The 20,521-nt window shown below is 63.3% G+C and overlaps 6 protein-coding genes across 9 annotated transcripts; 4 read left to right on the top strand and 2 right to left on the bottom strand.

The window, feature by feature from the left end:
* Nucleotides 1-3,044: 3,044 nt before the first annotated feature.
* GPR142 (G protein-coupled receptor 142) lies at nucleotides 3,045-4,514 on the top strand. Its single transcript, XM_065735382.1, has 2 exons — nucleotides 3,045-3,174; nucleotides 3,520-4,514. The coding sequence occupies exons 1-2, from the start codon at nucleotides 3,057-3,059 to the stop codon at nucleotides 4,512-4,514; spliced, it is 1,113 nt and encodes a 370-aa protein (XP_065591454.1). The 5' UTR covers nucleotides 3,045-3,056.
* Nucleotides 4,515-5,820: 1,306 nt separating this feature from the next.
* GPRC5C (G protein-coupled receptor class C group 5 member C) lies at nucleotides 5,821-11,061 on the top strand. Of its 3 annotated transcripts, none has more exons than XM_065735380.1 (5): nucleotides 5,821-5,884; nucleotides 8,294-9,345; nucleotides 9,815-9,909; nucleotides 10,116-10,250; nucleotides 10,445-11,061. In XM_065735380.1, exons 2-5 carry the CDS (start codon nucleotides 8,334-8,336, stop codon nucleotides 10,475-10,477), a joined length of 1,275 nt encoding a protein of 424 aa, XP_065591452.1. In that variant the 5' UTR covers nucleotides 5,821-5,884; nucleotides 8,294-8,333; the 3' UTR covers nucleotides 10,478-11,061. The 3 variants fall into 3 exon arrangements, with proteins under 3 accessions (XP_065591452.1, XP_065591451.1, XP_065591450.1); XM_065735379.1 differs by lacking the exon at nucleotides 5,821-5,884 and adding an exon at nucleotides 7,198-7,302; XM_065735378.1 differs by lacking the exon at nucleotides 5,821-5,884 and adding an exon at nucleotides 7,204-7,276.
* A 1,545-nt stretch (nucleotides 11,062-12,606) lies between these two features.
* On the bottom strand, nucleotides 12,607-14,219 carry CCDC137 (coiled-coil domain containing 137). Its single transcript, XM_065735619.1, has 6 exons — nucleotides 14,136-14,219; nucleotides 13,864-13,994; nucleotides 13,584-13,788; nucleotides 13,309-13,391; nucleotides 13,137-13,216; nucleotides 12,607-13,067 (listed from the first exon to the last, which is right to left on the bottom strand). The coding sequence occupies exons 2-6, from the start codon at nucleotides 13,979-13,981 to the stop codon at nucleotides 12,861-12,863; spliced, it is 693 nt and encodes a 230-aa protein (XP_065591691.1). The 5' UTR covers nucleotides 13,982-13,994; nucleotides 14,136-14,219; the 3' UTR covers nucleotides 12,607-12,860.
* Nucleotides 14,220-14,560: 341 nt separating this feature from the next.
* On the top strand, nucleotides 14,561-15,341 carry OXLD1 (oxidoreductase like domain containing 1). Its single transcript, XM_065735387.1, has 2 exons — nucleotides 14,561-14,614; nucleotides 14,990-15,341. Exons 1-2 carry the CDS (start codon nucleotides 14,561-14,563, stop codon nucleotides 15,329-15,331), a joined length of 396 nt encoding a protein of 131 aa, XP_065591459.1. The 3' UTR covers nucleotides 15,332-15,341.
* Nucleotides 15,342-16,403: 1,062 nt separating this feature from the next.
* PDE6G (phosphodiesterase 6G) lies at nucleotides 16,404-18,289 on the top strand. 2 transcript variants are annotated; one of them, XM_065735617.1, is made up of 4 exons: nucleotides 16,404-16,916; nucleotides 17,646-17,872; nucleotides 17,982-18,022; nucleotides 18,110-18,289. In XM_065735617.1, the coding sequence occupies exons 2-4, from the start codon at nucleotides 17,727-17,729 to the stop codon at nucleotides 18,184-18,186; spliced, it is 264 nt and encodes an 87-aa protein (XP_065591689.1). In that variant the 5' UTR covers nucleotides 16,404-16,916; nucleotides 17,646-17,726; the 3' UTR covers nucleotides 18,187-18,289. The 2 variants fall into 2 exon arrangements, with proteins under 2 accessions (XP_065591689.1, XP_065591690.1); XM_065735618.1 differs by lacking the exon at nucleotides 16,404-16,916 and having other exon boundaries at nucleotides 16,931-17,872.
* A 107-nt stretch (nucleotides 18,290-18,396) lies between these two features.
* Nucleotides 18,397-20,093, bottom strand: TSPAN10 (tetraspanin 10). Its single transcript, XM_065735615.1, has 3 exons — nucleotides 19,965-20,093; nucleotides 18,882-19,474; nucleotides 18,397-18,793 (listed from the first exon to the last, which is right to left on the bottom strand). The coding sequence occupies exons 1-3, from the start codon at nucleotides 20,076-20,078 to the stop codon at nucleotides 18,490-18,492; spliced, it is 1,011 nt and encodes a 336-aa protein (XP_065591687.1). The 5' UTR covers nucleotides 20,079-20,093; the 3' UTR covers nucleotides 18,397-18,489.
* Nucleotides 20,094-20,521: the final 428 nt, after the last annotated feature.

Raw genomic sequence — 20,521 nt, 5'->3', positions numbered from 1 at the left:
TTACCAAGCAACACTGTGACCTTCAGCGTGTGGCAGTGGCGTGCCCTGCTCGGGCTGGAGCCACACAGGGGTATATTAGCCAGTTCCCAGTTATTGAGTAGCTGTCTGAGCTGATGGGATTAGCGCTGGCGTCGGCGTTATTGCTGCTTTGGTGTTAAGCTGCTAAGTGAAGCGCAAACTCAACGAGGCTGCCGAGCATTTCACGCTCGCTCCCAGCCCCAGTGCTGGCAGCGTGGCACCCGGCAGCTCAGTGCAAGAAGGATGCTGTGTGCACAGGGAGCGTGCGGGCACAAAGGCCAGGACTGTGTGCAGCAGGGCAGGATGGCCACGGTGCTGGTTGTGGCCGAGCAGGGGGTGCTCAGCCCATCTGCCTCTTTTGCATCAGAGTGCCCGGTCCCGGCACTGTGCCACCGCAGCCGGGGGTGTTCTCATGCCATAGAGGGCACTTGAGGACGGGATCCAGATCCAGAGCTTCTGGAGGAGGATGGGGATGGGGGATAAGGAACTCCATCCCTGAGCTCAGCCTGGTGCGGGGGGATGAAGAAGGAGCGTGGGATTAGATGAGATCTCCAGCTGTTGAGTGTGGACAGATGTGGCTGGATCTCTGGGGTGGGGTTTCCTGTCTGGCCCTGCTCCAATGAGGTGGGATGGAAGATGAGCTGCCCATCAGCTCTGTGCCATGCTCCCAGCACTCCCCAGCCCCTCACGGGGGGCAGCAGAGACAGGAGGGGACAAGGGTGCAGAGCTCCTGGCCCCTTGGACGTGCCCAGCCAGCAGCTCTGCAGCCCAATGGGGTGAGTGACCCAAGGCACAGCACAAACAGAGCAAACAGTCCAGGTGTGCGATGGGGGGCAGGGGCCAGGTGGGCTGAGGGGCCCCCACAGCAACACAGGATGTTAATGGCTCACTGCGTCTTCTGCTGCCTCATTTAATCACCCGCCTGCAAAACAACAGCTTGCCAGGAGCACACGCCCGGGAAGCACCACGCCAGCACGGCTATGTCTTACAGGCTCCCCGGCTGTGCCCGGCCCGGGACTGTCAACCCTCGGCTGTGCACACATCAGGGCAGCACAGGCTGCAGGGGTGAGGGATGTGGGGACTGTGGGGACAGTGCTGGCAGTGCTGTGTTCAGCCCCTAAAACTCATTGGGATGGAGAAGCTACTGTGCTGGCCCCGTGAACTGCAGACTCGTACCGGGGCAGCTCCTTCAAACTCTGCAGTCACAGAGGCAAGCAGGGGGCATCAGCGTCCCCACTGGCAGCTCCCACGTCCCTGTGCTGCTGGGGAAACTGAGGCACGGGCAGGCAATCCCTGCAGCGTGGCCTCTACACGATGGGACTGGAGTAGTGCACACATGGGCACAGACACGCACATGTGAATGCACACACATGCACGTACACAATCAGACAAATCCAGGCCTGGCTCAAAAGTGAGGCTGTGTCCACCTGTCCTGGAGGCAAGGAAGAAGCCTATGCTGTGGGAGGGACAGCAAAGCGTCAGCCCTCGTGCTCCCCCGAGCCACTAGGTGAGCAAAACGCTGTGCACCTGCACAGTGACATGGGAGCAAGCTGCACCCAGAGCACCGTCCCTGTCGTTCTGGGGTGGAGACGAGCACTGTCCCCGTCGTTCAGCCTCCCCAGGGGCCCCCACCCGCGGCTCGGGCGCAGCAGCGAGGTCCGGGGCCATCCCATCCCGGGGCTCTGCCCACGCTGCTCTCCCTCCGCCCCGCGTTTCCACGCACCCTAGGGGCTGTGCCATGCTGCGAGAACCGGCGGGGACAGACACGCACTGAAGGTGGCACCGCATGCTCAGAGGGTGGCACGAGAGCCACCAAGGTGAGAGCCCACCGGGCACAGGAGTGGGACCTCGGGCAGAGGAGGGTGGGGGGGGGTTGAGGGGCTCCGACCGGACCTCTCCCAGAGGGCGCAGCACTTCCCAGTAGAGCGAAGGACTCAGCGCTAGGGAAGGGTTAACACAACCCCGCCGCAGCCGATCGATACTCATTTCCCGGGGGGCACGAAGAGGCTGGGCACTCTGATTAGCCAGATCTAATTTGCAGTTAATTAGCATCGCTCTCCTCTCTCACACAGCCCCGGGGGGCTGGGGGTCTGCTCGAGTCGGCTCTTCCATCCCCTGAGAAAAGGGGCCAAAGCCCCCCAGGCTCTCAGGGATGGAGCCGTGCGGACCCCCCGTACTATCCCCCTCCCGTCTCAATCCTAGGCACAGCGGGGGGCTGAGGCGGGGGGGGGGTGGCAGCTCGGGCGGAGCTTGACGCGGGGGTCGCGATTCTCCGTTGGTCCCGGAGCCGTCGGAGCTTGGCCGAACTCGGCTGCTGGGGGGGCGGTGAGGGCCTGGACCCCCCCCCCTCCCCGGGCGGGGAGCAGAGAAGCACGTACAGGGTTGGGGGCAGCAGTGGGGGCTGAGCTGAGCCTGGGCGGTACAGGGGCCCCGGAGGACGGAATGGGGCCAGCACGAGGGGTCGGGCCAGGACACGGCCCCCCTCGTCTCAGGACCCCCCCGCCTCAGTGCCGCCACCGACCTCGGCAGCCGCCCCGGCGCTAGGACCCAGCGGGAGCCGCTAAGTCGGGACGACCCCAACCAATCACAACGCTGCGCTCGGGCGCGGCGTTCCCCGCTCTGGAGGACGCCTCTCTGATTGGCCGCAGCCTGGCGCCCCCGGGCCAATAGGAGCGCGGGGCGCGGGGCGGCGGGTTATGAATGGGATCGCCTTTCATAACCCAACGGCACCGCCACGTCCCGGCCCCTGGACCCGCACCCTCGCGGCAACCTCCCAAGGACACATCTTGTTTTAAGCCAGCATTCTCCAGGGGGTGCTGGACTACGAGCCAGGGGTGATGAAACTACGAGCGTCTCGGAGCGGCAGCGGGGCTACCTTGGTGACCCCCAGTGCGCCGTGTCCTACAGCTCCAGAATGTGTCATCAGGCATGGGGCGAGCTGAGCCACCCCGGTGTCCCCATGCCGTGCCCACGCCGGAGGTGCCCTCATCCCCCTGACTCTCCCCGTGTCCCCCGCAGCCAACGTGTGGTGGAGGGTGATGGTCCCGGTGCCCAACAGCACGGCGGTGACATGGCCAGAGCCGGAGAGGTCGCCCTGTATGGTTGGCATCTTCCCTGTCGTGTACTACAGCATCCTGCTGGGCCTGGGGCTGCCAGGTGAGGGCTGGGGCTGCCAGGGTTGAGGGGGCAGAGCTGCAGCTGATTGCTTGACCCCAAAGATTTTGGGGTGTGGGGTCCCTGTGCTCCCCGCGGTGCCACTCACCTCAGTATAACCACAGCCCCATTGGTGAGTGCCACAGCAGCAGGGATGGATGGTATTTGCATTGCTGGGGTTGACGCGTGGAAGAGATTAATCAGCTCTGCAGATCCCCGTGTCACCATGATATTTATAGTGCCCCAGCCCCCCCCCACCCCACCAGGGGCTGTGGAGCTGAGTGTGGCACCGAGGGGCTGTGAGCCCAGGGTCTGACTGCCCATCCAGCATCACTCCCCTCCCTCCAGTGAACATCCTGACCGCCGTGGCCCTGTCCCGCCTGGCCACGAGGACCAAGAAGTCATCGTACTGGTACCTGCTGGCCCTCACCACCTCTGACATCCTCACCCAGCTCTTCATCATCTTCGTGGGCTTCATCCTGCAGACGGCCATCCTGGCGCGGGCGGTGCCCCGCGCCTTCATCCACATTGTCAACGTGTTGGAGTTCACAGCCAACCACGCCTCCATCTGGGTCACCGTCCTGCTCACCGTGGACCGCTACGTGGCCCTGTGCCACCCCCTGCGGTACCGCACCGTCTCCTACCCCCGCCGCACCCGCAGGATCATCGCCGCCGTCTTCGCCGTGGCTCTGGCCACTGGCATCCCCTTCTACTGGTGGCTGGACGCGTGGCGTGACGCCGACCCCCCCACTGTGCTGGACAGGGTGCTCAAATGGGTGCACTGCGTCACCATCTACTTCCTGCCCTGCAGCATCTTCCTGGCCACCAACTCCATCATCATCCACAAACTGAGGCAGCGTGGGCGCTCCGGGAGCTGCCGGCCGCTCCGGGGGAAGACCACAGCCCTCCTTCTGGCTGTCACCACTGTCTTCATGGTGCTCTGGGCACCCCGCACCGCTGTCATGATGTGCCACCTCTACGTGGCCTCGGTCAAGCGGGACTGGCGCGTGCACCTGGCCCTGGACATCGCCAACATGGTGGCCATGCTCAACACCACCCTCAATTTCTTCCTCTATTGCTTCGTCAGCGAGACGTTCCGCCACGCCGTGAGCGAGGTGCTCTGTGCCCACACCTGGCCCTGCCCCCGCCCCAGCAGCGCCCGCTTCGTGCCCCCAACCCTGAGCCTGCTGCGGCTGCTGGGCACGGCACGCTCAGCAGGGGCCTGCCACCAACCGGGGGTCCCAGAGCTCACCCAGCACCCAGTGAGACCCTGCCCAAGGGATGCTGCCTTGCTGCGCCCACATCCACGAAGCTGCGGTGCTGGGGGTGGCAGGAGCCCGTAGCTGCTCCCCAGCTCCAACAAGGCAGCAAAGCTGCACCTAGCGCTGGGTCCAGGTGCGCTCTGCAACTCCAGGGAGGAGGCAATGTGATGGGGTTGCACTCTCCTACATAAACTCTGATGTTCACCTGCTGCCTGGGTCTGGCTCCATCTGGGTGCCTGGTGCCCTCAGGGTGCTGCAGTCCTGTGTGGCCTGGCTCCCACCCACGTCCCCGCTGCATGGCATGCACACAGCTCAGACCACCACGCTGCTGCAATGCTGAGTGAACAGCTGGGGCCGTGCCAGCCTGCCTGTCCCCAGCTGCCACCAGAGGGCAGGGACAGGACGCCCAGCAGAGCTGGCACAGGCAGCAGCACAGAGCTGGCACCCGTGGGAGCAGCCAGGTCCGGAGCAGCAGCCCTGCCTGCCCCACTTTCCATCCTAATTCTCCCATAAGGTCCTTAATATAATCCCCCCAGAGAGGCCCTTCTGCTGTAATTCCTCATAAACCAGCACCCGTGGTGCTGCCCCAGTGCTGGGGGCTCAGCTAGCCCCGGGATATTTGGGCTGCCCCAAGCAGGGCACAGAGAGCAGCCCAGGGCCCTGTGCCCACCAGGCTGAGCCCAGCGCTGAGGTGGGACGGGGCGCAGCAGGTTGCCCACCCACCTTTGACCCCACTGCCCTTAAGATGAGGCCAGGATGACCTCACGATGTGGGGCTGACCCACATGGGCACTGGAACACATCCAGGGCGATGCACCTCACACTCTGCAGCCCTGGGCTAAGCGCTGACCCCTGCATCACACCAGGGGGGATCCGGCCCCTACTGCCCCGCTCCCACCAACAGGGTTCAGCCCCAACCTCACTGGGGTGGGTGGTAGCAGGGAGGTGCTCGCTCCATTAATTCTGGCATTCCAGGAGAGCAGGACTGGGACCGGATTAGACATTAACCCAGCAGGGAGCACCTCCCGCGGCCCCGCACCCTCCTGCAGGATTTCCCACCCCATAACCCTTCCAGGGGCCGCAGCGTGGGGCTGGCGGGGGGCACGAGGGCCTGGCTGGGAGGGGCAGCGCTGAACCCAAGTGCCGGCCCCGTGTGCGGAGGCCAGGGCCGCCGCCAGCCCCCCCTCGCCCGGCGCTTATTTACTTGGAGAGGGAGGTGGAAACGTGCTAACCGCGTCCGCCTGCAGAGAGGGGCTCCTTTCTGGACAGAACCGGCTCAGATGGAAAACAGCTCTCCAGCCCCGGCGTAAACATTGGCGGTGGGCAGGGTGAGCACGTGCCGCCCCCCCCCCCCCGGCCCCGGCCCCCAGGTACAGCCCTCACCTTCGCCAAGGTGAGCTGGGGCTCGGCCGCCGTGCTGCCTCCAGCCCGGCCCTGCGGCTCTGCAGAGAGGTAAGCCTGGAAAAAATGCACCCGGGTGTTTTCGGAACGGGTCCGATCCTGCCCTGCGAGGAAGCCTGGCTCTGGTTCCTGGCTGCACCGAGCACTGTGGGGCTGGGACACATCAGGCGGTGCTGCCATGGGGGGAACGTTGTGGGGCTCCGGGACCGGGCTCTGCCCGCACTCACACGGTGCCAGGCACCGAACGCCCCAGCGGGGTGTTTCTGTAGGACCTACAAAAACACCTCCTGAGAGAAAGAAAGCAGAGGTGTACAGCACAGGCTGGATCACCCGCTAGGGGAGCATCGGTGGGCCAGCACTGGGCAGCACAGGGCTGCCGCGGGATGAACACGGGTGGGAGTGGGGGTTGTGGGGCTGCTGTGTGCAGCGGAAGGAAGCTCTGCAGGAAGCCGTGTGCAGCTCGGCCTCTGCAGCCCGGCGCTGGGGCAGCGGGGGTGGTGGGGAAGCGGGGCCTCGCTCCTGGCACCGCTGCTCCTCGGCAGGAGCTGACTTCCTGGGGAAACTGAGGCACACAGAGGTCACGGCAGGAGGCAGCGGAGGCCTTCTGCGCAGCGTATGGCTCTGCTCGGTGCTCACATCAGTGCACGCTTCCCAGTGGGGAGGAACGATCCTGCCCCGACGCGGAGCTGTAGCTGGGTGGAGGCGGGTGCTGGGTGCTGCTCCCCGTGCTGTGGTGTCACCAGCTGCGGCTCCTCGGGTTGTTTTCATACCAACCCGGGCTGGGCAAGGACCTGCCAGCGGCACGGTGAACTTTCGGTCACATCCTTCACTGTCTTGCTTCACCCTCCCGAAATAGCAGCGCCCGCCTGGAAACCTCCAGGGCTGGCAGGGCAGTGGGTGCCCTGAGCCTCACGGGGCTCTCCCCCATCCCCGAACCCCAGGGATGAGGTGGTGTGGGGTTCCACGGCCGAGACACGGGTGCAGCTCCGCTGCGAGGACCGCGGAGCCCCGAACCCCGCAGGAAGGGTTCACCCGAGAGCGGTGCCAAGGGCTCAGCCGTCAGCTGACATTCCTCTGCGAGGCCCCTGGGGCTGCTCGGCTGCGGTTACAGCTCGGGGTGATGCCGCTCCGGCACCGCGTGCGGTGACCCCGACTGATCTGAGACCCCACCGATTCATTACACCGGTCTTTCCGTGGCGGGGGGGACGGTACCCGCTCCTCTTCACCCGCCCCCGTGCTGCGGGTGCCCGGTGCGGCGGGGCAGGTCCCGGCCGGCCCCGGGTGAGCTCCCCGGGCAGCGACCGCACCTCGGGGAGGGGCCGGGCAGGCGCGCGCGGTGCTGCGGGCTCGGGGCTCACCGGCACGGCACGGCACGGCACGGCACGGCACGGCACGGCACGGCACGGCACGGCGGAGCGGCCGGGACACGGGGCTCTGGAGCCGGTGAGCGGGGCCGGGAGGGGTTAAAGGTGCGGGGCTGGAGGACACCGAGACCGGGAACGAGAAGGAGAAGGACACCGGGAGCGGTCGGGAGCTGTGCGCCCCGCGGGCTCTCCTGGATGGAAAGTTGGGGGAGCTCCGGGACCGGCCCGAGTCGGGGATGTGGGGGAACTGTGTCGGTGCCGCTGGGAGGGACGGCGGAGCTTCGTTCCTTGGTGTCCCCATCCGCTGCGGGTTGGGGGCGGCACGGGGTGGGTCCTCACCGCGGACGGCGGTCCCGGAGTGGCTGCGTGGAGCTCGGACACCGCGGTTTGTGGGGAGCCGGGAGGGGAGCAGGTTAGAGACCTCCAGGCCCTCCAGGGTGGGGGTTTTGGACATGGAGGCAGCGAACTGGGGGCCGGAGCACCACCCTGTCCCAGCCCCAGGGTGACCTTGTTGCTGTTTTCTTGCCCGTTTTCCTCCCTGAGGGGAGCACAGGGGCTGCAGCTTGCCCCTCTCCTTCCTCATACCCATACTAAGGGCACCCCGCGCTCCCTAGGGCTGGGGTGGGGACAGGGACCCCGTGCCCACGGGGCCGTGCCGTGCTGTGCCATGCCGTGCCAGGCTGCAGCTGTGTGCAACCAGGAGCTCTGGTGTGTGCGGTCAGACACGAGACCCATGGAGGGTCAGTGCCCAGAGCCACGGGAGGGAAGTGGGCCAGGAGAAGAAAAAAGGGGAACGAGCTGGCATGCAAAGCCATGCTAGCATGCAGCCCTAAGCGTCTTCAAGTGTAACTTCTGCTGCCCAGCCCAGACCCATGCTCAGTTCCTCCAGGAGGCCCACGGGCACAGTGCTGCATCCAGGCAAGGAGATGACAGGAGATGCTTGTCTGCCTGCTCACATCTGGGACACTTTTGGGCAGTGGTGGGGTGGGCTCAATAGGAGTTGCTCATTTACCACAGAGATGCTCTAAAACCTGCAGACAGCACAGGCAGCACTGGCTCCTGCTCCCTGGCTCTGTAACGCTTCTCTTCCCCGCAGGGTCCCTGGAGCCCCACTCGGTGCCCGCCTGCTGTGCAGGATGGGTGCTGCGGTGCCAGCATCCACCTGCATCCTGCTGGCTCTACTGCCCATGGGCCGTGCCCAGAGCACCCCTCCATCAGGATGCAGCCAGGACCTCTCCTCGCTCTACTACAACCTCTGCGACCTGTCGGCGGCATGGGGCATCGTGCTGGAGGCCGCGGCCAGCCTGGGAGCCGTGACCAGCTTCGTGCTCACCATCGTGCTGGTGGCCAGCCTGCCCTTCATGCAGGACCCCCAGAAGAAGAGCCTGGTGGCCACTCAGGCCTTCTTCTTGCTGGGTACATTTGGGCTCTTCTGCCTGACATTTGACTTCATCGTGGGGCCAGATTTCTCCACCTGCACCTCTCGCCGCTTCCTCTTCGGCGTCCTATTTGCTCTCTGCTTCTCCTGCCTGCTGGCACACGCCGTGGCCCTCAACTTCCTGGCACGGAGGAACCGTGGCCCACGGGGCTGGGTGACACTGGCAGTGGCCCTACTCCTGGCACTGGTGGAGGTCATCATCAACGCCGAGTGGCTCATCATCACAGTGGCCCGGCAGGAGGGCGGACCCGCAGACCCCTGCGGGCTGGAGGATGCTGATTTTGTCATGGCTCTCACCTATGTCATGGTGCTGCTGGTGGCCGCCTTTGGCACCGCCTGGCCCGCCCTCTGCGGCCGCTACACGCGCTGGAGGAAGCACAGTGCCTTCATCTTGGCCACCTCCGGGCTCTCCATGGCCATCTGGGTGACATGGACAGCCATGTACCTCTATGGGAACCAACGCGTGGGCAAGAAGCCCGGGTGGGACGACCCCACGTTGGCCATCGCGTTGGTGTCCAACGCCTACGCCTTCATCCTCCTCTACATCATCCCCGAGGTGACGCACGTGACGCGGCACGCTTCTGAGCAAGGCTACGAGGACGACGTGTACCCCACGCGCGGGGTGGGCTACGAGACCATCCTGAAGGAGCAGAAGTCGCAGAGCATGTTTGTGGAGAACAAAGCCTTCTCCATGGATGAGCCCTCCTTCGGTAGGCAGCGGGCTGCAGGGCCGGCACGGCACGGCACGGCACAGTGAGACGTCTGCTGCCATGACCCGCCCGGCGGCCGGGAGCCGTGCCCGCATTGTTGTGGCTCCCAGAAACACGCTGGGCTGGGTGTACCAGTTGGGGCTGAGCTCAGCTGCTCCGGGCGCGCTCCCCTCCCCGGCGTGGGGTGCCCGCGGCTCCCGGCCCTCCGCCCTGGGCTGATGCTTTGCTCGTTAATGGAAGCAGTGTCAGTGAGGTGACAGCACTCGGTGACAGCACTCGAGGGACCCTGCAATAAGCTAGGGGGGTGCCCCTCCCGCCCTGCAGTGATGCAAACGTCTCCAGGGAGGGGCACCACGGGGCAGCTGGCTGCTGTCAGCTCATTAAGCTGCTAACGAGGCCCAGCTCCCAGGTGGGGTGGCTGAGTGAGGCCCCTGTTTTCACCCTTTTCACCATCCCTGTCTCTTTGCAGCCAAGAAGCCGGTGTCCCCATACAGTGGGTACAACGGGCAGCTGCTGACCAGTGTCTACCAGCCCACAGAGATGGCTCTGATGCACAAGGGGACGGTAAGGACAGTGCCTTTCCCACAGAGATGGGCTTTTACAGAGCTGATCAATAACAGGCAGCCGGGATGGGGCCAGATAGAAGTACATAGGGTGGACCTGACCCTCATGCTAAGTTGGGATGCTCGGTGCTGCTGCATGGGGTGCTGGGGTGGGTCCCCTACTTGTTGAACTCCCAAGGAGTGCTCCCAGCCCCCTGTGCCCCACAGAGTGAAGGTCCCTACGATGTGATCCTGCCCCGTGCCACCGCCGCCAGCAGTGCCAGCTCCACACTGCGAGCCGAGGACGCCTTTGCCGTGCAGGCCCGGCACGCTGCAGCACAGCGGGATGCTCGGGGCAGCCAGGTGAGTTAATGAACAACAAGTGGCGGGGAGGGGGCAGCGGGGCTGGGCTGCTGGCCTGAATCAGAGTGCAAAGTCTTCCCACGCCACAGAGTTTCTCATGCAGGCAGGGGTGGGGACGGTGCTGGGTGGGGATGGCTCTGTGCTGCTCCTCGTGCTGCCCACTGCTGTCCAGTGCCATCCTGCTCTGCCTGCAGGTGCTGTCCCCATACAGCAGGAACCGGTGGTGAAACCCAGGCCCCACAGCACTGATGCAGCTGTGACCCTGCCATCCCTCCCTGCCGAGTGTGTCCGACCCTGTTGGAGCTGATTTCTGAGCTGGGAGCCCCTGGATGCGGCCCCACAGCCCACACCATGCTGCCTGGCTGTGGCACCGCAGGCTGCCTGCTCTGCCCAGCTTCCCACTGCCACCCCATGCTGTCCCAACGCTGCCTTCACCGTGCACGGACACCATGTCCCCTCTGGGCCGGGGACATTATGCTACTGGACAGCCCAGCAGCAGGGGGATGCCTGCCCAAGGCTGCACTTTGTGAACCTCACCAAGTGCTGAGCCCAGATCATGGCACTGCACCCCAAGCCATTCCCAGCTCTCCCAAATCTCCTGTTGTGCCTCGTTCCCAGTGTGACTGGGGGACATGGGGGTGCTCTGGGTCTCAGCACCCTGCGGCTCTGACCGCCTTATCTGTGCCTTGTCCCAGTCCCCATGCCAGGGCTTGAGGATCACGTTCAGAGCACTGGGATGGAGCTGGCCCCCCTCCTTCTTCAGTTCCTCTCCCCTTTTTCAGGTCAGACCCAATAAAGGTGTGTTTTCCTATGTGGTTCTGTAGCATGAAGCAGATGAGGTGCCCAGCTGCACTGCATCCATCAGCCAGGGGTTTCCACCTCCGAGTCACCGTGCTCAGCCTCTTGTCCCTTCCTGTGGTTCCGCAGCATGGCTCCAACTGGCCTCATTCTCCTGCACTGGGGCTGGAGCTGTGCCTGGACAGGCAGGTGGGTACCCTACAGATGGTGGGTACCCTACAGAGGACGTGCCAAGGTCAGGGGCGGCTTCTCCGCCTTCTGCTCAGATTGCCTTTCCCCTCTGCAGCGATTTCTGCTGCGGGCAGGAAGCCTGTGGCCGAGCCAGCGGCAGTGCCATAAATTATTCAGGGCTGGAATGGCTCCGTGGTGGTTGGTTGGGGGAGGCGGGTGACCTGGTCTCCTTGAAAGTACCAGGCTGTGTGCAAGTGTTTGGCACACACCGTGTCCTGGCCCTGCCAGCACATTCCCCTGCTCCCAAGGATGCTCCAAGCAGTGGAGACATGGCACAGCCCTGCAGGTGTTGGTGTGCAGTAGGATCAGGCTCCCATTGGGCGCCCCTGGTGTCTCCAAGGTTGTGCTGCATCACCCGTGTTTACCTGGTGCCAGCTGGCAGTGGGGATGTCTCCAAAGCAGCACTAAGAGCTCCAGATCCCCAGGGCTGCCACAGCATGCCCTCCTAGCACTGCATGGCACACGGTGTGTGTCCCCTCTGCCAAGGTGCACCGCAGCTGTCCTGACCTATGCAAGGCACACTGCGGTCCCCAACCAGTAGCACAGCACAGCCATCCTGGGGTGACACAGCCCTGGGGACAGCAGTCTCCCTGTAAACAAGGTGCACAGACACTGTTCGCATTCAGCCCTGTGCAAGGTGAGTGCTTGGGTTGGGCTGTGCCATTCCTGTGCTGCCGGTGGCCTCAGCCCCTCCGGAGCCCCCGGTGTCTGCCAGCGCCGGCTGCAAGGTGGCCCTGCTCCAACAGGCAGCGCTTTGTGCGGCACGGGGCTGAGGAACAGCGCTGCCTTTGTCCTGTGCAGGTGAAGCAGCCGCACGGGCACACGTGGGCTGCACTGTGCCAGGAGCAATCCGCAGCCCTGAGGCTGGGAGCAGGGGGCAGCTGGAGGAGCCCTCATCCCCAGCATGGGGCAGAAATAGGGTCCCAGCAGCGATCCTGACACCAGGCAGGGACGTGGGCTGGTGAGGACTGTGGGCTCATGCAATGTCCCCAAGGGGTGAGGGTGATAATGTAGGAAAGTGACACCGTGCAGGTGAACATGGACTCAGCATAAGGAATGCTCTGCGTTCCTGGGCTCGGCTTGCTCTCCTCCTTGCTGCAGCCAGGGCTGGATGGTTATGCACAGTGCCCAGCAGAGGGTCCTGCCCTGACCAGAGGATGTGCAGCGCCAGCATAGCCAGGCCAGCCCACGGTGAGTGCTGCCATGCCTGCTGCAGGCTGGGACTGCCATCTGCTGGCACACAACACAGCGCTGCCCCTTCCCAGACACCGTGCAGTCAAAGCTGGGATGGTTCCGGAGGCACAAACAAGTGCACATCATCAGCATTTATCAGCACTTTTACTACAAACGGGTCCACGGCCCCACAGAGGCTGTGGGGTGCCACGCTTTGAGGTGCTGGGAAGCGTGCAGGTCTCTATCCAGGCAGCAAAGTGGGAACAGGACAACAGTTCATTGAGTCCCAGGGTTCCACATCCCCAGTGCTGCCTGCACACCCAGCTGACTGTCACACGGGCAGCGTAACCCTAGCACTGCCCCACATGGGGGACCGGGGGTCGTGTCCCCTCCCTGGGACAGGTGGGCTCAGCCTGGTACCCTGCTGCTAGGCTGGGTGCTTCCCCGTGCCGCGTCCCACCGCTGCTGCTTGCGCCTCTGGATGTCCCGGTAGGCCTGGATGACACGCGCCCGCTCCTCCTGCACGATGCGCTGACGAGCCAGTGACACAGGCACGGCGGGGGCTGCCCGGCTCCGGCCCAGGTGAGGTGTCAGCAGGAGCTGCTTCCGACCGGCCTGCAGGCAGAGATGGGATGGGTCAGGGAGGCCGAGACAGCCACAGAGCTCTGTGCCCCCACACCTCACCTGCTCGGTGGGAGCCCCTCTGCGGGGCCGTGAGGTGATGGTGGGTGGTTCTGTCACAACTTCACCGAATGCCACTGGGTCTGGGAGAGAAGCACACCCTGGTGTCAGGGAGGACGCTGCTCCCACCTCTGCACGTGGGTCACAGCAGCCAGCCTCCCCAGGCCATCCATACCTTGGAACAGGCTCTTCTCCAGCAAAGCTTCTTTCTTCTCCTCCTTCTTCTTCCTCAATTTGTCCAACTTTTTGTTCTGAAATCTGAAGAACTATTTTACAACCCACAGGGAGGAAGAGAGCTTCTGCCCCATGGAATCCCCTCAAAGCCAAGCTCTGCTGCTCTCCCCAGTGTACAGCTGATCCAAGGGATGGATTCAGATCGAGCCCTGCAGAGCTGGATCCCAGAATCAGGACGTGACCCTGCCTCAGCAGTTGCGCTGGCTTTGCTCTCACTCTTTCTTTCTTTGAGACTTCTGCGGTGCTGCTGTCTCCTTCTCAGGCTCCCGCTGCTCCTGGTTCTTGCTGAGGACCATCACATGCTGCACTTCCCGTTCCATACGGCATATGTAGGCGTGCTCTGACTCCCCTCTGCGCTGATGGAACCTGGGCACAGGGATGTCCCCCTGTGCCTCAGTCCCCTGTGGACGCCGTGGCTTCCCTAGGAAAACAGGCAGCAAGATTATGGGCAGGGACAGGCTGGGACGGGGACATTTTGGAGGGTGCAGGCCCCAACCTGCTGCCCGCTTTGCCCGGGCCTTGGGGTGCTTCATGGCCTCACGGCTCCGCATGAGCTCCCGAAGGCGGAAAGGGATCTCCTGCTCGTCAGGGTGCTTGGGCTTCATGTTGGCCATCGCCTTCTCCTTCCTGGGGGATAACGAGAACGTTATGGGCTGTGCAGGGGCACTGGGGAGCCCAGTTCAGCAGGACCCAGCCAACCGTGGGAGACCAGCGTGGGACCAGGCTTCAGCCAGGAGCCTACCCGAGCCCCACCGCCCAGGCACTGACCTGCCGCGTGGCGTGGCGGCGGCTGGTCCCTTTCCTCGGGCTGGTCCCTGTTCCTTTCCATGTCCTGGTCTCAGTCCCTGTCCCTTTCTTTTTCCCGGTCCCGATCCCAAACCCTTTCCATGTCCCGGTCCCGGTCCCGATCCCAGTCCTTTTCCATGCCCTGATCCCGGTCCCTGTCCCGGTCCCTGTCCCTTCCTTCGCCGCACTCCCATGGCCCCACCACTGCCCCACGCGGCCTCCACACCCCCCCTCCGCTTCCGGTTGCCCTCTGACCCCCTCTGCCCCGCCTCCCTCTTCCGATTGGCTGTGCTCCGCTGCCGCACTCTCATTGGCTGGCAGCGCCTAGAGGATGGGCTACCATTGGATGAGAAAGCCGCCGCTCGGGCCGAGATGGGGGCGGGCCGTAGTCAGGGCGCGGCGGCGGGATGTTGCTACGGGCAGCGCGGGGGGTGCGCGGCCTGGCGGGGCTGGGACGGGAGGTGAGCGGGTTCGGGGCGGGGCCGGGGCCGGCAGCACGGAGGAGGGGCCTGGGGGGCAGGAGGAGGGCTGGCAGTAGGGCGGGGGTTGGGCCGTGGGTGTAATGGGGGATTTGGGGGCTGTAAGGGCGGTTCTGGGGGCTCCAGGAGATGTAGCGAGGAGTCTGAGGGCTGCACTGGGGGGTCGGGTTCTCAGAGGTCTGCATGAGGGGGCTCAGAGGGCTGCAACAGGGGGCTCGGTGCTGTATGGAGCTGGGATGGGGGGAGCGGGGGGCTCAAGGTGCTACTGGGTAACAGAGGGGAAAAGGACCCCGGGGTGCGGTGGATGGGAGAGTAGAGCCCTCCACCCATGTGTCAGCGTGGGGCCATTCCTTGCAGGAACAGCAGCGCAGAGCCCCCCACCCCAGCACCATCTGCTGCCATCGGAAGCGTTTGGACACCCCGAGAAGCAGCTGCAGCACAGGAGTCCCGCAGGGTGAGGGAGAAACCATGCCGGGGGCGGAGACCCCCTATCCACGCCCCCCTGAGCTCCCACCGCCCACCAACTGCTGCATGAGCGGCTGCCACAACTGTGTGTGGATCGAGTACGTGGAGCAGCTGCTGCAGCACTATGGGGATGGTGGGGAGCGGGCACTGGCAGCTGTGGAGCAGCATGTGCAGGATGAGAGCATCAAAGCAGTGCTGAAGCTGGAGATCAGGCTGCGCATGGGAACGGACTGAGCCCTGTCCACACCCCAGAAACTGGTGGGGAGCTTCCTGCTGAGCTCTGGGAGTCTCCCTGGGACAAGAGGATTGGGACATGGTGTATTTGTGTTGGTTTGTGAGATCGGGATTTAGTTACGATGTTTGTTTGCATCAGACTGGAGGGATTCACTGAGCACATGAACCCTGTGCATAGCCCCAGCATCAATGATGCAGGATTGGTGTCACTGCTCAGTGCTTCTATCCCCAGAACTGAAAATCCCTGCTCAGGGCAGGGTCCTTCCCGTTGCTCCTGCCTCGTCCTTGCAGCATGACAGCAGCCTGATGACGGGGATGGGCTGTGGTGTCACACCGTCCTCCTCACACCTCACTAAGCTGCTTAGGGGCTTCTCTGCAGCCACTGTCTGGAGGGGCTGGGGCGTTTCCCAACCCCTGCCCAATACTGTAGGATTTGCTGGGTGCAGGGGGGAGCGTGCAGCCAGAGCACGTGGGCTCTGCGACATCCCGTCAAGGGCAGCTCCTCACAGTGCTGCTTCTTCCTCACTCATCTCTGCCTTAAAACTCCTTAAACTTCACCTTGAGGCATCACCTCACCAAATCCTGCCCAGCTGAGCACAGCCTCAGCCTGATGACACACAGTGCCCCTGCAGAACCTCACCCATCCTGCTGGGACAAGCTCAGCCAGTGCACTGGGTGCCACCTAAAATATCTCCTGAGTGGCATTTGCTAATGAAACTCAGTCTGGAAGTGTTAATTAACAACAGTGCACTGGCCCTTGCTGTAGAAGAGGCTGGTTCTGCCAGCTTCATATGAAACACCAATGGATCCATGTAATCCTATTTGCTGAAATCTAACTAATTGCCATTAGTGGAAGGGGCTGAAGTTCAATTAAAGTGCGCTGAGATTATACCTTTTTGTAATTGCTTTAGTGCTGGGATTATCGGAGGCTTTGGAGTGATACTCCCAAGCAGCAGGGCAGGGTGGGCAGGGGCTGCCTGGCCCCACTTCCACCACATTTCGGGCTGACGAAGCACAGCCTGCAGTGCCTTCAGGTTGACTGTGTTCAGGTGTCTGCAGTGACACCTGAGATGAGCTGGTCGCCCTCAAGTTTTGTGATCCTGATGGGGATGGAGACAGGGGTGATGTGGACGTGCTGTGCTTGGTGCCAGCACTGTGACGGGGTGCTGCCCTGAGCACACTGCTGTCTGTGGTCCCATCCCTGTCCCCGTGGTGCTGTGGCTCAAGGCACAGGGGGTGTCCCTTCCAGAGGGGATGCAGGACATCCCCGTGGGTGCTTTGCAGCTGTTCCCTGCTCTCTTCCCCAACACCGTGCTCTGTGGGCTGGGGCAGCAGTGCCAACACACAGCCCATCCCCGTGGCATTAATCCTGACACCCCCTCCCGATGCACGCACACGCTCCCACCCTCCTCCCCACCAGGTCTGGGGGGAGGACACTATATTACCCATTTGAGAAGAAGGGATTTAATCCTATTATCCCCGAAGAGGATAAATCTGCCAGCCCCCAGCTGCCACCCAGAGCACCCAGAGGACGTGTGAAGTGGGCTGGAGGGAGTCCTTTGGAGCAGCATTGGCCTTGGGGACGGTAAGTGATGGCTTTGCTGTGCAAAAGACAGCATTCAGACCTGTAGGTGCTGGGGCTGCAGGGCATGGCATCGCTTAGCTGGAGCCCACATTCACCTCCTGTGCTTGCAGCTGAGGCTCTGTGCTGAGTGCCACCAAGCTGGTGGTGGGAGCTGTCTGTGCTACAAAGCTCCAGAGCTTGGCGGGTTGCAGGGTGTCCGTGGGAGGGATGAAGCCATGTGCTGCCCTGGGATTTCAGGCTCAGCTGCAGCCCCCTATCCAAGACCACAACACACAGAGTCCTGTGAGCCATCCCTGGGCATCACCCAGCTGCAAGCCAGCCCTGTGAGCAGCTTACAGCTCACTCCTGGCACGCAGCTGCATTGTTCCCAACTCACAGTGGCACCTGCAATGCACAGCTCCACAGGGATGAGTTGTGGTTGGGGCACCCCATGGTGCACATCCACCTGCAGTGGGGAGAAAGGGCTGCAGGCGTTGCCCCAAGGAGTGCTCAGTGTGCCCCTCTGGGTGCCCTTTGCAGTAAAGGGATTAGCAGGCTCTGAGCTGGCCTAATTCCAGGGAGGGGAGGGGGAGTGCTCACCCCCAGAGTAGCCCAGAAAGCGGATCAGCTCTGCAGCACTCATGGAAGGCTGGGAACAAGGGCACTTGGATGGCGCAGTGCATTCCTGCACTGGGATGGCTGCAGTCACACCAAGGTTCACCCCAGTTCCCCATGTCCTCCCTGTGCTAGGTGTGAGGAACCACTCCGTGCCAGCTCCAGAGCCACAGGGACAGCCGTGACGTGGGGTGGGCTGCTAGCCCTGCTACAGCCATGAGCTTGGAGCCCCACAAACCAGAGCTCAAGTCAGCCACCAGGGTGACCGGTGGACCCGCCACCCCCCGAAAAGGACCACCTAAATTCAAGCAGAGGCAGACACGGCAATTCAAGAGCAAGCCACCCAAAAAAGGGGTGCAGGGGTGAGTGGGGCCGCGCACTGGGACCCAGAGTGGGACATGCCTGGAGGCACCCACATGGTGCTGCTCAGGGCTGACACACAGTGAGCACAGACACCTGCTTTCTTTACAGGTTTGGTGATGACATCCCAGGCATGGAAGGGTTAGGAACAGGTAGGTGGTCCCCATTCCTCTCTGCTGCAGCTGCAAGGCTTGCAGTGGTTCCAGGGTTTGTACTGATGCAGCCTCTGCTCTCCACAGATATCACCGTGATCTGCCCTTGGGAAGCCTTCAGCCACCTGGAGCTGCACGAGCTGGCCCAGTATGGCATCATCTAGGCTGGCCGTGGTCACCACCACCTGCCCTATAGCAGTGTTTTTTTAGAAACTGCCCCATCCATATAGCAGGTATAGCCTGGAGAAATGCTCATTAAAACCTGAAATACACCACACCAGGCTTCTGTGTTGTCTGGGGCTGATGCTGCGAGAGTAGACAACCATGTAGTAAAGAATAAGATGGAAAGGAGATAGACTAGATCCAGGCAAGGTTCAGAGGTTTAATATGGGATGAACAGATGCAACATAAGGAAGAGAGGTAGAGCACAGAGGGCTCAGCATCCTCTCCAGCCCCACAGCTCACCCTCAGACCTGTGCCCCACTGGGCACATCTGCCAGCACCTTGAGCACTAGGAGCAGCCCAGTGGCCTCCAGCAGCACCAGCACAGCCGCAGCAGTGGCAATGCCTCCAGCCTGCCCACGCAGCCAGGCACCCAGCTGAGCCACACAGCCCCCCAGGTGCACCACACCAGCAGCTGCCATGTCCCCGAGGTGCAGCACCCCAAAGGCACACTGGTCATTAGTGATGGAGCCGTTCTGCCGTGGATCCAGGCAGCAGGAGGCAGGGACACTACAAGCCTGCACACCAGGCGCGCTGCAGTTGAAATACCTGCAGGACATACAAGGAAAACTGCTGGGTGCCCACTGCTTTCTTGCTGCCCCTCTCCACACCCCCAGCAGCCCCCAGCCCTACTCACGGGTTGCTCTCCCAGTCACGGTAGGAGCTGAGCCCGCAGCACCGCAGGCTGCGCTGCACCTCGTCCACCAGGAAACGCAGGTCGGGCTCCTCCTGGTAGCGCAGCAGGCAGAGCAGCAGGGCATCCTGCAGAGCGTCCCGCAGCTGCTGCCGTGCCACCAGCAGCAGCAGTCCCCCCAGCACCTCCAGCCCCACAAAGGCCAACACGGCTCCCACGAAGAAACGCAGGAGGCAGATGCTGCAACGGAGGGCACCCAGGCAACCAGCCAAGGACACGGTGCTGGCCCCCAGCCCCGCCAGCACGAACAGCAGCATGGGGTCAGAGCCCAGCGGGGCCAAGCGCTCACCCCACAGCGGGCCCTTGGCCAGCAGCCCCCAGACCCCTATGGCCAGGGTCAGCAGGCCCAGCAGGAGGAAGAGGAGGTTCCAGAGGAAGGCTAAGTGCCGCACACAGTGGCTGAAAGCACTTGGTTTGTGGAAGGCAGGGCACCACTCCTCCGGTTCCTGCTTGGCCGCAGGATCATCTGTGTCCCCCAGCAGAGAGATGTCATCATCATCATCAGAGGAGTGGGGCAGCTCCACCAGCCGGGATGCCTGCGTGAGACCACATAGCAGCTGTAGGGCCCAAAGACCCCCAGGACACTCCTACAGTGCTACCCGACCCTCATACCCCCATGTACCCTACTCCAGGGGGCTGTGGGCTCCTACAGCCACCACACACACACACACAGCTGCAGCACAGAGAAACAATGCGGCATGGGGTATTTCTGGGGTCCATGAAGATGGGAGACCATGGGAGCAAGCACCCCTAGAGAACATGCCCCTAACAGGAACCCCCATTTATCCCTATAGGGACCCCCAGAATGGGGTAGCAGGGTCACCCCTCTTTCTCCTTGGGTCCATGAGCTGAGAGGTGTGCTCTCCTAAAGGCTCTATTCTTAACCAGGATCCCTATGGGGACCCCCCCACCCATAATAGGGACTTATGACAATAGGGAAAATGACATATAGGGTCACCCCACAGCCCCCCCCTACAACAGGGCTAGGTCCCACCCCACAGTGCAGGGGCCCTGTGCATCAATTACCTGGGGTAGCAGCCGGCTGCTCTCCCCGCTGCCCACCTCCCCATAGGGCCTTAAGAACTGGGTCAGCCGCTCCCTGCCCAGCACCATGCTGCTCCTCAGGGCTGCTGCAGTCATGCTCCCATCATGTGAGAGGCTGTGGCCGGGGCTTAAATAGGGCCGCGGCTGCCGGCCCCACAGCTGTGCTCACTTGGGTCCCCCCTGCAGCCCCCAGGCTGGCAGCATCAACAGGCAGGTAATGAGGGTCTGGTGGGGGTAAAGCAGCTCAGAGCAGCACTGGGGGGAGTGGATTCAGGGCCGGAGCGTTCTCAGTGAGATCCCCTCCACACACGCACACGCAGCTCCTCGGTGGGGACATGGGGACACCGAGAGACCCCACACTGACGGGGGCGATGTACGCGAGCGGAACGAAATGTCAGGGGCGCGCCGCTCGGGGGGGAGCGCTTATGTGAGGCACCGAGGCAATATGGGGGGACCGGAAAGCGCGCGTACCGCCCCGCCCAGCGTAGGAACCCTCTGGCGGCGGAACGCCGGGCTGCGGGATCCGGGAGGCGGCGGCG

The sequence above is a fragment of the Cyrtonyx montezumae genome, unplaced genomic scaffold, assembly GCF_038088225.1.
Source record: "Cyrtonyx montezumae isolate F1298 unplaced genomic scaffold, pur_monq_1.0 scaffold_19, whole genome shotgun sequence".
Lineage (NCBI taxonomy): Eukaryota > Metazoa > Chordata > Aves > Galliformes > Odontophoridae > Cyrtonyx > Cyrtonyx montezumae.
Note: the sequence above shows the minus strand (reverse complement) of the source record. Positions and strands in the feature narration are given on the sequence as shown.

Excerpts from the sequence above, each read along its gene's own strand:
- GPR142 (XM_065735382.1), top strand. The coding sequence starts at position 3,057 with ATGGTCCCGGTGCCCAACAGCACGGCGGTGACATGGCCAGAGCCGGAG. Across the intron at positions 3,175-3,519 it reads GCTGGGCCTGGGGCTGCCAG|TGAACATCCTGACCGCCGTG; the intron begins GTGAGGGCTGGG and ends CCCTCCCTCCAG.
- GPRC5C (XM_065735380.1), top strand. The coding sequence starts at position 8,334 with ATGGGTGCTGCGGTGCCAGCATCCACCTGCATCCTGCTGGCTCTACTG. Across the intron at positions 9,346-9,814 it reads CATGGATGAGCCCTCCTTCG|CCAAGAAGCCGGTGTCCCCA; the intron begins GTAGGCAGCGGG and ends GTCTCTTTGCAG. Across the intron at positions 10,251-10,444 it reads GGGATGCTCGGGGCAGCCAG|GTGCTGTCCCCATACAGCAG; the intron begins GTGAGTTAATGA and ends CTCTGCCTGCAG.
- CCDC137 (XM_065735619.1), bottom strand. The coding sequence starts at position 13,981 with ATGGCCAACATGAAGCCCAAGCACCCTGACGAGCAGGAGATCCCTTTC. Across the intron at positions 13,789-13,863 it reads CCGGGCAAAGCGGGCAGCAG|GGAAGCCACGGCGTCCACAG; the intron begins GTTGGGGCCTGC and ends CTGTTTTCCTAG. Across the intron at positions 13,068-13,136 it reads GAGGGGCTCCCACCGAGCAG|GCCGGTCGGAAGCAGCTCCT; the intron begins GTGAGGTGTGGG and ends CTCTGCCTGCAG.
- OXLD1 (XM_065735387.1), top strand. The coding sequence starts at position 14,561 with ATGTTGCTACGGGCAGCGCGGGGGGTGCGCGGCCTGGCGGGGCTGGGA. Across the intron at positions 14,615-14,989 it reads TGGCGGGGCTGGGACGGGAG|GAACAGCAGCGCAGAGCCCC; the intron begins GTGAGCGGGTTC and ends CATTCCTTGCAG.
- PDE6G (XM_065735617.1), top strand. The coding sequence starts at position 17,727 with ATGAGCTTGGAGCCCCACAAACCAGAGCTCAAGTCAGCCACCAGGGTG. Across the intron at positions 17,873-17,981 it reads CCCAAAAAAGGGGTGCAGGG|GTTTGGTGATGACATCCCAG; the intron begins GTGAGTGGGGCC and ends CTTTCTTTACAG. Across the intron at positions 18,023-18,109 it reads CATGGAAGGGTTAGGAACAG|ATATCACCGTGATCTGCCCT; the intron begins GTAGGTGGTCCC and ends TGCTCTCCACAG.
- TSPAN10 (XM_065735615.1), bottom strand. The coding sequence starts at position 20,078 with ATGACTGCAGCAGCCCTGAGGAGCAGCATGGTGCTGGGCAGGGAGCGG. Across the intron at positions 19,475-19,964 it reads GCAGCCGGCTGCTACCCCAG|GCATCCCGGCTGGTGGAGCT; the intron begins GTAATTGATGCA and ends GGTCTCACGCAG. Across the intron at positions 18,794-18,881 it reads CGTGACTGGGAGAGCAACCC|GTATTTCAACTGCAGCGCGC; the intron begins GTGAGTAGGGCT and ends TATGTCCTGCAG.